This window comes from Elephantulus edwardii, unplaced genomic scaffold (assembly GCF_000299155.1).
Source record: "Elephantulus edwardii isolate Elephantulus edwardi_28Jun2011 unplaced genomic scaffold, EleEdw1.0 scaffold00292, whole genome shotgun sequence".
Taxonomy (NCBI): domain Eukaryota; kingdom Metazoa; phylum Chordata; class Mammalia; order Macroscelidea; family Macroscelididae; genus Elephantulus; species Elephantulus edwardii.
Window position 1 is genome coordinate 648,402 of NW_006400042.1, and position 12,691 is coordinate 661,092.

At 39.4% G+C, this 12,691-nt stretch overlaps 1 protein-coding gene across 1 annotated transcript in view; it reads right to left on the minus strand.

Moving 5' to 3' along the window:
- LOC102843374 (aspartyl/asparaginyl beta-hydroxylase-like) overlaps positions 1-12,691 on the minus strand; it is a 268,463-nt gene that overhangs the window by 201,351 nt on the left and 54,421 nt on the right. Inside the window, exons 9-13 of the mRNA XM_006900733.1 lie at positions 8,387-8,419; positions 7,449-7,505; positions 6,936-6,983; positions 6,458-6,490; positions 1,078-1,113 (exon numbers count right to left, since the gene is read on the minus strand). Of these exons, the coding sequence (XP_006900795.1) occupies positions 1,078-1,113; positions 6,458-6,490; positions 6,936-6,983; positions 7,449-7,505; positions 8,387-8,419 (207 nt within the window). The remainder of the gene's footprint in view (positions 1-1,077; positions 1,114-6,457; positions 6,491-6,935; positions 6,984-7,448; positions 7,506-8,386; positions 8,420-12,691) is intronic.

Here is a 12,691-nt window from a genome sequence, read left to right on the forward strand (position 1 = left end):
TACACCATTATCCAGAATCTGCTAAAAAGAAGTGTTTCATCTGTAAACTGGCCATTAACAACTCATTAATGAGTAATACAAGTAAATAATTCTACAAGTGAAATTTTGCTTGTTGTTATACCATAGAGTCGGAAGAGACCCATAGCTGACCCTCCAGTAGGTTTTCAGATGCAGTTAATCGCACTGGAGGAGAGTCCCCATCCTTCTCTTTCTGAGTGGCTGGTGGCCTCAAACCACATACCTTCGGATTACAGCACAACTTCTTGCCACTAGGCGACTAGAGCTTATTTAAAAAAAAATAAAACACAAAAACACAACACCCCAACAACCAGAAAACAAAACCACTATGTGCATTTGGTAGCAACCAGCTGTTCAAATTACCTCCCATAGGAAAAGTCAACCCCAGCTCCTAATACTGGGCCCAATGTTAGCTTAGCTTGCCGATCACAGGACCTTGGCAAAAATCCTCTCCCTCACTCAAGCTTCAGCTATTCATTTATAAAATAAATATAAAGATATTTGTTCTACATCCCTTTCAAAGTCTTCTCTGAGGAACAGCTGAATAAATATATATGAAACACTTTGGTAAGCAAACTGTGAAGAACTACCTACATCTAAGTGGTGTTGAAGTGTCATTATTTAATATATGCAAATATTTTTATTACTTAGAGACCATCCCTCAATTTGGGGAAACATTTCTTTCCAGCTGAGTATCAATCACAACAGCATGAAGGCCCTATTCTGCAGCCCATTTCCACCTGTGGCCGACCCCTTCTCCCCAGATCACTTCTAAGAAGGTGATGGCCTCTTCCAGTGTAGAGTAGTCCTCTCACCTAATCTGTTACTCTCCATCTTTATTTCCTGTTTATCTGTAACAGCACATTTCACGATCATTCATCACTTTGTCATCTGCTTCATCACCAGATATCTAGCCCCAGTACGAATTTGGCTGTCTTATCTGTCTACAAAGCAGCTCCTGAGTACCACATAAATAGCAAACAGTAAGCTCTATGCATCATTTTCCAGTAAGGGAGCACACTTTAAATCTGGAAAGTGATTTCTAGAAAATTAACTTACCTTCTAAAATTATGTGTGACTCTTCTACATCATTTTCTAAAATTAAAATAAGACAAAACAAAAATATTAACACGCTTCCACTCAGATCTCTAAATATGGTTTTGTGGGAAATAGGTCTTCAAGACTCAAAAGAGTTGATACTATCATATCAACCTTAATTTAAAATTTACATTTAAAAATATATTTATATTTATTTAAATATATATTTATATTTATTATTTAAATTATAAATAAAGAATACATCAAGTAGATTGACATTACCCTTATTGGCATAAAAACTTACAATAAGACAGGAATACATATATTAACAATAACCAATTACTCTGCATTATTTGACAATGTCTTTGTATTTCTAAGTAGACCTATTTGTTGTTCGACAAATTACAACAATTTAATAAACAGTGGCACCCATCAACAAACGAATGGATAGAGAAGCTGTGGTATATTCACAAAATGAAATACTATGCAGCACTGAAAAACAAGGAACTCATGAAATCTTATACAAAATGGGTGACCCTGGAAGACATACTGATGAGTGAAATAACTCAGTCACAAAAAGACAAATACTGCATAATGCCACTGTTATAAAACAGGACTGATATCATCAGGACTGGAGAGAAACTAAAAAAAGACAGGATAAATAATGTATACTGCATTGAAATAGTTGAGGGAAAGAACTGCTTAAAAGGAATATATGATTAGGTATTATTTGTATGACAACAGTCCAAAATAAGAGCTGCACAGTAAAGTGCACTGGAGTGGGGGTGGGAAATTGTACAACAATGAAAGAATTTTTTTTCCAAACAAAAAAGCGAAGTTGGGGTGGCAGGGAGGGAAATGTGCAACAATGAATGAACAGAAATCCAAGTTCTCTATAAACTTTCATTAAAATATAAAAAAAAAAAAATACTGGCAAGCTGACTTGCAGGAAATACTGACTTAGAAAAAAACTTTACCTGAAATTTCTACTCTTTTATTTTCTGATGGTTCATATACTAGAAAATAAACAGAAAAATAACAAGTTACTAGAAAATAAACAGAAAAATAACAGGTTTCATTTTAACACAACTATGATCACGTTTTACTCTGGAGGCAGGAATTAGGGGAACAGCCAGCACAGCACAGATGGCAAGAGATGTGGCTTGAAGGGAAACAAGCCTGGAATCAAATTCTGGGGTAGCCACTATTAGCCACAGGATATATGTCAATTACATCCACTTATATCCTACAAAATACAGAATATTCAAGCTCCTCCCCAGGGCCTTGTTAATTTGCTTTATTTCTATGTAGCACTAAACCATGTTTAGGGTGCAGGTTCTGAGTTATGAGAAGCACTACCCTACTTTACAGCTCTACATTCAAGCATTCACCAGACAGATTTCCCTACTTTATTCAGGGAATGATTTTCAGATCTTTAGTCTGGGTGCAAACACCCTCCTGTTACTGCCTAACAGGAGGGTGTTTGCACCCAGACTAAAGAGGGGACCCTCAATTCACTCCCAAAGGAGGTATGCTGCTCACATCTGAATAAGGTGGGTTCCTGCCCTATGCTCTCCCACAAAGACAAACTGCCTGCAAAGTTCTCGTGGGGCTGCCTGAGGGGATGCTGCTTTCCCAACCAACATAAGCCTTGCCTCTTCTGTCTTCCCAAAGTGCCTCAAATGTACTAGATTTATTATAGGTAAAAGTTAACTACATTTTAAAGAAGTAAATTTGTGTGTTACTACTATTGAACATACCACGGACTGCCAAGAGAACTAAGAGGTCTGTCCTGAAGAGAGTGAAATCAGGCTTCTCCTTGGAGGCAAGGATTTTGAGACTCTGTGTTACCTACTTTGGGCACGTGGCCAGGAGGAACCAGTCTTTCGAGAAAGACATCATGCTTGGAAGGGTAGAGGGATAGTGCAGACAGGAAGACCCCAGATGAGATGGGCTGACACAGTAACTGAGGTAATGAAGGGTAGGTGTGTTGGAGACAGTGGCTCAGGATAGAGCAGAGTTCATAGTACAAAACTATTATTAGTTGTAGTCAACTTGGCAGCACATAACAACAACTTAAATGTGTTCATTTTCATTCACCTAATCAAGACACTTGCTGAGCAGATATTTACTATGCTCCTATACCCTTCAGTCTTGGGATATAGGAGGGAGGGGGAAATGTAATTGTAAATGTAATATTGTAAATATAATATTGTTTTCTGTCCTGTTCAATGGCATTTGGAAGACAGGTGCAAGCCTCTCATTACCCAGAACCTTTAACAACATTTGCTATTATTGTTCCTACTCACTTTAAAAAAAAAAAAACAAAAAACCCACAAATAAAAAAACTCAAACTCTTTCTTGATCTCACTTCTCCTCACCTATTCTTTCCTTTGTCAGAGCCTCTTACACTGCTGTCACATGTCCTCATTCCCCTTCCTCACCCTGTTCTATTTTCCAACATCATTTTGGCCCACCAAGCAACATTGTCTAATCTCACATTTGCTGGCCCTTGAAGTATTGAGTTCCATCCTTTTCAAGGCATGGACTTCAATGAGACCATACTCGTTGGTCTCTCTTTAAATTCTCTCCTTTTCCTTCTCAATCTTCCTTTATCATTTGATCCTTTTCTTATGAGACAGCATAATGCTGGCTTTCTTCAAAGTCCAACAATGGAGATTCCTTTCCTTTTACTCTTACCTCCCTCAAGTAATGTCAGTATTTGGTTTTAATTTGTGTTTCTATCCTGTCTTAGCTCATCACCAGAAAAATAATAATTTCTTCAGAGGTTAAGACTTGACATATTCTCTTGGTTTGTCTCAAAGAACTATCAACCTCCACATGGTCCAAGCTGACTTCCTGACCTTGTGCCCTGTCACTCAGGGACGACTATCTGTGCAACTCAGCATCACTATCCTCAAGATGCTTAAGGCACAAGTGTGGTGATATGCAATAATTGTTGATCTTGCTCTCTATGTATATACCTCCACGTAATAAGCCCCATAGAGTTCACCTTCTAAAAGTTTCTCACGTTTCCACTACTCTTCCCCTTTACCCTCACTTCTCCAAATCAACTTACTATCACCTCTTTCCAATTTCTGTCTACTGAGATGAGTTATTATTGAAGTCCTATTTTTAGGCTTCATCTTATCTGGCCCTCAGTAACACTGGGCACTACAGAACACTATCCTTCTTGATAGTGGCCTCCTCTTTGTTGGGCCGAGATGGAGAAAGTCATGTTTGGAATGCTGACATAGGCTAGCTAGTTCCACGATACCTACCATTGCCTCTTTCTAGATTACTGGCTAACCTGTTGGCTCCATTTTTACAGAATCAATCTTTACAAGAGCCAATTATGAAGTGTCCCAGAGTAATATTTTATGGTGAAGACAGGCACCCTCAGCGCTGGATCAGCTCCACTGCCTCAGCCACCCCTTTCCTCACTCTCAGCACTGCAGAAACATCTGTCACCTCAGAGATTTCACCCTGATTCCCAACCCCATCCCTACTTGCCTAGATCATTTCTCTACCTTCAGTTTAAACTTCAGGGAAACCATTCCTAGTCTCACAAACTACGTTTCTATTCTTATTATTCTTCCTGTTCTCCACACAGTTTATTTTTTTGTTTCATTTATATCCTCCTGCTAAAATATAAGGTCCATGGGATTATGAGTCACATGTTACATGCTAGAATTACTCCAGTGTCACTTTCAGTGATTTTGAAAACAAGATACTGAAGAAGTCTCTAGAAAGATATAAGTGAAAAAATAACTCAGATTGACACATAGCTTCCAAAGTTTATCCAGCGCAGTCCTGGTGTACTCTAGGATAAGTTAGTTTCCTCTAAGAATGCAGTCAAATTGCATATTTGCCAAGTTCTTGAGTTTGGGAAAAAAGTCTTTATTTATGTGATGGTCACTTGGTTTCTCCAGTTTGGCTCCTAAATTTCCATGAAGGTATCTGCTTGGCAAATAGTGATTTTTCTTCTCTCAAGTCTTTTTGTTTAAAAAAAAATCTTTTCTATAGCAAGGTAAGTTACACTGTGCAATCAAATCTTAATGACAACTCAGGTCACATAAGATTTAAAATCACACTTGCTATAATGCTGTGTGTGTGTGTGTGTGTGTGTGTGTGTGTGTGTGTGTGTGTGTCTTAGCATGGTATCTAATTTTAGACTTCTTTCAAGCTTGCACTTAACTGAACCTTCACAAAGGTGGCAGTTTGCTGCTATTATTTGAGGGTAGAATTAATCTGTAGAAATAGCTATAAAATTGAATTCTGAAGATGTCAAAGCAGAAGATTTGTTGTTGTTGTTGTTGTTATGAGCCATCGAGTCATTTGCGACTCATAGCGACCCTATGTACAACAGCCCTAAACCCTGCTCTATCCTGCGCCAATCGCATTGCCTCTGACACACCCATCCCGATTACCCCAGTCACTGAATCAACCCACCTCATAGAGAGTCTTCCCCTCCTGCGCTGTCCCTCCACCCTACCAGGCATGAGGCCTTTCTCCAAGGCCCCGTCTCTCCTTACAATATGTCCAAACTATGTCAGACGAAGTCCCAGAATCCTTGCCTCCAAGGAGTAGCCTGATTTAACCCTCTCCAGGATGAATCTGTTTGTTTTCTTGGCAGTCCAGGGTACATTCAATACTCTTCTCCAGCACCACAGCTCAAAGGCATCAATTCTCCTTCTATCTTCCCTAGTCATTGTCCAACTCTCTGATGCATAACAAGTGATTGCAAAGACCATGGCCTGTTTCAGGTGCACCTTAGTCTCCAGAGAGACACCGTTGCTCTTGAGTACTTTAGAGAGGTCCCTAAGAGCAGACTTTCCCGTCGCAATACGTTTTTTGATTTCCTGGCTACTGGTGACAAGAGTGTTGACCGTGGAGCCAAGCAAACTGTAGCGGTGAACAATCTCAATCTCTTCACCATCCATCCTGATGCTACCAATTAGTCCAGTGTTGAGAATCTTTGTCTTCTTGATATTGAGCCTCAATCCATACTGAAGACTGCAGTCCTTGACCCTCTGCATCAAGTGCATGAGGTCCTCCTCAGTTTTGGCAAGCAGGGTTGTGTCATCTGCATAACGCACATTCTTAATAGATCTTCCACCAATCCTGACGCCATGCTTCTCCATAGATACTTTTTAATAAGAAAGAAGCCTTGAATAATTTTTAACAACTTACTAAGACAACTTTTAAAAGATGTCCTGAAATAATTTAAGCAAGGTAGAGTCACTGAAGCAGGTAGATAACGTGCACAGATCCTTTGAAACCTACAATTCTGGAAGTTTTTAATTATGATAGAACATGAATAGCTAAGCCCATACTTCTCCCTAGTTTGTAGTTCAACTATGGGAAGATTTTAAAACAAAAATGTTACTTATTAGCAAACCTTGTTCATCATAGACTTGGTGCATCACATCATCTACAAGAGACAATAAAACAAGAACTAAGTATTAAAGGAGTCACTCTGTATAACTGCTCATTTAGAAAACTACATTCAACTTATTTGCAAAAACAAAATTCTATTCCTTTAAATATTAATGTCTGAACTATTAGTGATGAATATCTCTGACTCAAAACAACTAAAAGATGGAGCAGATCTTCCCATAGCACCCTTCAAATTGTCACAACACAAGTTATATGAAAGCAGCTAGGGGTACCAACACCTGGCTTAGCAGAAGAGACAGGCACCAGGAGGTAGAAACGTAATTCTACTAGTCATCCCATTTTTTATAAGGCAACAATTCACCTTAAAAGTTTCTTTAATGATTTTGATAGAAAAAAATCACCATGTGAATATAGGAATTCTGTTGAAAAGCCCTACATTATATATTAAATTACAACAAATAAATATATTAATCAAATACCCGTATCATGGTGTAATCTTTCATCATCTACGACTGGTACACTGGAATCTTAAAAAAAAAAGAAAAAGAAAATCAGAAACCATCCTATAAGAGTCCATATTGTTTATAATTATATAATCATCCAAGATTTAGTCTTTATTCCTTTAACAGCCTTTAATAAAACATAAATTTCATAACTTAGTTTATAAGTCACAAAGAAAGCAGTAAAACTGGGATCTGCGTCCAGTCCCTCTCCACCACTGTGTAACTGTCTCTTTAGCTTCTAAGTCTTCTTCTTCCCAAAAAGAGACCAAACTCATCAAGGTAGTTTGAGAAACACATCTTTTTCCCCTTACTCCCTTACTTTATTATGCAATATTAAACTAGTATTCAAAAATTCAATATATGGTTAATCAAAATGATTGCATACCATAAACAGGTCTGTATCACAGCAGATAGTTAATCCAGGGTTAAAATATTCCTGGCCACAGTCACAAGCAGAAATAGACATCATAATTTTTAATATACACAAACCTGGACTTTCCTGTTCATATATCACTTCTTCCATATCCTGAACATAGTCTTGTGGAGCTATATATTGGAAAACAAGTCAAAAGCAAACTTCCAGTTAGAAATAATACATTGATACTCAAAAAAGTACGTTATTACTTCTAGTAATAACAAGAATGTAAAATAAAATTATAATGATGCCTAAACATACTTTCCCTCCTGGACTACACAGGTATTCAATGTGCTAAAGTATAAAGATCAACAAGACAGCCCCCCATTATCAATGAACTCATCCTCTATGAAATAGCGAATTTACATTTAGCTTATGCAAATCCAACTATCTTTGGCCACATGAAGCCAGTAGAGAACAGAGCTGTGGACTCCTACCAGCCACTCTGCTTGGTGTCATTCCAAGTCCAGCCAGAGGATGCACTTCCCTCCTGCCCCTTGGTGGGACACAGTAACTGAGTCCTCACGGTGCTTCACCTCAAGTGAAATATCACTCTAGTGTTTAAAGATACATATATTCTAAACAATATCAGTCCTGAATGTCAGACTTCTACATTGTGTAATTCTTAAGTATGGAAAGTTTAATCTAGTCAAATCTGGAAGAAAAATGGGCCAACACAACACAGGTGCTGAGAAACAACATATTAAAGTCCAGGGTCACTGCGGCACCTGTGGGCACTAGGGACACAGGACAACGAGAAACTGTGACTGTTTACTGACTTTTCCATTTAAGGCTACAAAACAGGCAAATTGCATTGTTATCTCTAGCCCCATCATCTCACTACTACTGGGCCTCCTCTTCCCTTCTGGATCTCCTTTTCCACCATGTATCCTTAGGAAATAGAATTCAAAGGCACAAAAACTATATTCACAAATAGTTATATACTATATACCTACTCTTTTATAGGAACAGACTCATTCTAATCAAGGAAGAACTTGTGCTTACGGCTCACCTGGCTCTTCCACATGGTAACTGTCCACAGTTTCTAAAAAGAAAAGAACATGAATACTGACAATACTATTTTCATAAAAGAGTAGGAACATGTACACTCTACATTATGTATTCTGGATCTACACTGCAATTATTTTAACGTCAACTACATGATGTTTAGCTAAACCACTTTCTCATTAGCACCACACTTTGTAACGTTCCACATATCCTTATTTGATCCACTCAACAATGTACAGGGTCAAACAATACCATTACTTCTGCTAGAAAGAAAACGGCTGACTTATTCTGAGCAGTGCTAAAGCTGGGCTGAGCCAAGATACTAATTTCTAGTCTACTTCACATTTCAGTCATCCTACCATCCTCAAGAGCAATTGCATTGTCTCTGGCTAGGAAACACAAAGGAAGAAAGAAGAAGACTTTGTAAGCTTTAGGGGTCGAAAGTCAAATGTGCCAATAACCCATACCCTCTCCAAACAGCTAAAAGGCTGTGTCCAAGAGGGGCCAGATCTGTTGTATATATTATATCACAATTAAAAAACTGGATAAATTATGTATACTACATTGAAATAGATGAGAGAGAGAGAGAACAGTTTAAAAGCGATATATGATAGGGTATTATGGTTATCAGAGGAGTCCATACTGAAGGTTGCATAGTGGAGTGTATTCAGGGCGGGGAAGGGGGCAGCGGATTGCATACCAATGAAGGAATTTTTCTTTTAGTTTTCAAAGAGAAGAGCAAACTGGGGAGGGGAAGGATGGGCAGGGAGAAAAGTGTAACAATGAATGGATGGAAATCCAAAATCTCTGTAAATGTTAATTAAAAAATAAAATAAATTTTTTTAAAAAAGAAAACAAAAATCTTCACAAATAGACTGATACACAACATCATGATAAATACAGAAAAGGTCCACACACCAAAAAAAGTCCCAAAATTGTGATCTTCATTGCTCCTATGATAATTGTAAGTTTCATTTAGTTTCATTCATATGTAAAGGTGAAAAGGAATTCTGTGGCACAGTGGTTAAAACTCTTGACTGCTAAGTGAATGTTTGGTTGGGTTGGAATCCACCAGCTGCTGGGCAGGAAAAAGATATGGCCATCTCCTTCCATGAAGAGGTCTCTGGAGTGTTCTACCTGCCCTCCAGGGTCACTATAAGTCCAATCAACTCAATGGGAATGGATTTACAAAGTTTCAATATTTTTCCATGTCTGAAGACTTTCAACAAGCAACTTTTTTTTTAAATTGTGTGTGTGTGTGTGTGTGTGTGTGTGTACCGTCAAATCAAATCTGACTGGTACAGGAAGATATTGCCCCTCCTTCCTCGGCAGAGCATCTGGTGGATTCGAACTGTGCACCTCTGGGATTGTAGTGCAGCTTCTTGCCACTAGGCCACCAGAGCTCCCCAATAACAAGCAACTTTTAAGTTCAAAATGACTATATGTTTCAGTTAAAAAAAAAAAAAAGGCAGACCAGAAAAAAGATTTCTTCAAATACATGAACTTCAGAGACATGTTTCTATTTCTCACCTGTTAACTCCTAATTACAAGAATGTCAAACTTGTCATGTTCCCCATGACTTGAGTATCTTAATAACCTATGTGAACTTAATAAGCAACACTTATGGCACCAATGGACAGGTAGGCCAATAAGACAGATGGAGAAAATCATCTTATTTTGGATCTACAATCAACAGCCTCGGTACTAGCAGTAAGAAAATCAAAAGATGTATTACATTGTTTAAGTCTGCAGTAAGGGACCTCTCTAAAGTGCTGATGAGTAAGGTTTTAAAGACTAAGGTGTGCTTGGTCCAAGCCATGGTCTTTTCAATTACCTGCTATGCATCTGAGAGTTGGACAGAGAATAAAGATGAGAGAAAAAGAATTGATGCCTCTGAGCTGTAGTGCTAGAAAAAAGTATTAAATATCCCATGGACTGCCAAGATAAACAGATGTGTATTAAAGAGGGTGCAGTTGGCATGCTCCTTATGGAGAAGGATGATGAAACTTTGTCTCATATTTTGGGTGTGTTGTTGGAAGGGACCAGTCCTTGGAAAACGGCATTATGCTCAGAAAAGTGGAGTGTAAGCAAATGAAAAGATCCTTAGTAAGATGGACTGATACAGTTACTCTAACAATGTCCTCTAGTGTGGCAGAGATGATGACGATGGTACAGTACAAGGCATGGTGCAGATCAAACATCCATAGGTTCATTATGAGTCACAGTTGACTTGATGGCACCTAACAACAACAATGTGACATCATAATTCTCAGCAACTGTCAATGCTGCAGAGCCAGTGGGCCAGAGAGGAGAAGGCGGGAGGCATCAGGGATGTCTGAGCATCATCTATCAGGGCCTAAGCTCAGTAACTAGACACAAGGTTGCTCACATTCGGACATGTTGTTGTTGTTGTTATGTGCCGTCGAGTCGTTTGCGATTCATAGCGACCCTATGCAAACAGCCCTAAACCCTGCTCTGTCCTGCGCCATCCGCACTGCCTCTGACACACCCATCCCGATTACCCCAGTCACCAAATCAATCCATCTCATAGAGGGTCTTCCCCTCCTGCGCTGTCCGTCCACCCTCCCAAGCATGATGTCCCTCTCCAAGGACCCGTCCCTCCTGGCAACATGTCCAAAGTATGTCAGACGAAGCCCCAGAATCCTTGCCTCCAAGGAGTAGCTTGGTTTAATCCTCTCCAAGATGAATCAAATGTCACTGTTCTACTCACAATGGCCTGCAATCAAATACCTTTTCTCAAATAGTTAGTGTGAGTATTCTCACAGAACAACTGTTCATTATGCAAAATTCTGTAGGTGGATAGGGAAACTAGTTAAGTTATCACCTACAACATTATTTCTGTGGAAAAGTGCATTTCCAACTCTGAACAACCAGCAGTAAGTTAAGGTCTATTTGCTTCAAACTAACTAGTCAGAGAGGTAAGAATGTTTCTTTCTTAAATACCTTTATGCTTTGAAAAAGACCCTACCAGCACTCAGCAGCTGTCCTGTGGAGGAGGCTGCCTCTCAGCTCAGCTCTCAACAAAGATGGACTGTGGGGCTCTGCCAGATTCCCTCTACACAGATTCCCAGGCCCTACCCACAACTCCATGAACTAAGCACTCTTCTCAACCCTGGCTGCACCTTCATATCACCTGGGGAGCTTTGAAAAATGATCCATTCTTAGGTTCCCAACACTTCATATAACAAGCATGCCAATTCTTGTGACCTAGGGTGGGGTTGTGTTGTTATGATTGCTGTGGTGTACCATCGAGTACGAACGGACCCGTAGCTGACCCTCCAGAAGGTTTTCAGAGGCAGTAAATCACACAGGAGGAGAATGCCCATCCTTCTGCCATTAAGCAGCTAGTGGATTCAAACTGCATGCCTTCAGGATTGCAGCACAGGTTCTTATCACTAGGCCACCAGAGCTCCACAGGGTAACGTACAAATAAAGTATTTTTATTTACTTTTTATGAATTTTATTCTTTTTTGTGTATACCATCAAATCAGATCTGACTGGTATAGGAGGAGATTACCCCTCCTTCTCCAGTAGAGAATCTGGTGGATTCGAACCACGTACCTCTGGGATTGCAGTGCAGCTTCTTAACACTAGGCCACCAGATCTCCACTGAAGTATTTTTAAAAGCTTTGCAAGTCATCTTAATTGCATCCAGGACTGACAGTAATTATAGAGCTATCAGTTTTTCTCAGTGTATCATGCTCACAAGAGGTACTAGCTCTAAGGCTCTACAGCCCCCTTTGCCTTTGCTATGATATACGGCTTGTGTCTCAATTTTATTTACTGAATTTGATGTTAGGTGCCACAGAATTCAAACTTATACGAATTCTATGCACAATAGAAGTAAATAATGCCTGGTGCTATCCCCACTCTCTTTAAAACCCCAGACTCTTTATGCAGCAGTAACTCATCTTACAGATGGGCCAATCCATCTCATTAAGTCTTCTAGTTTTATTCACTGAAACTTTACCAACCATGATGTTCTTTTCTAAGGACTGGCCCCTCCTGATGATATGCCCAAGGCAGGAGGAAGAACTTAATGTAATTTTAGGTAGTCCTGGAACCCAGCCAGGCACTACTGGTCCAGATACTTTGGCTTCAGTGGCCATGGTATTATATAAGTTTTAAGGTAACTCAGTCATACGCTTTAAAGATTAATGTTCTATAGAATGTAACATGTTGTTGTTGTTGTTGTTATGTGTCGTCGAGTCGCTTGCAACTCACAGCGACCCTATGTACAACAGCCCTAAACTCTGCTCTGTCCTGTGCCAATCGCACTGTCTCTGAC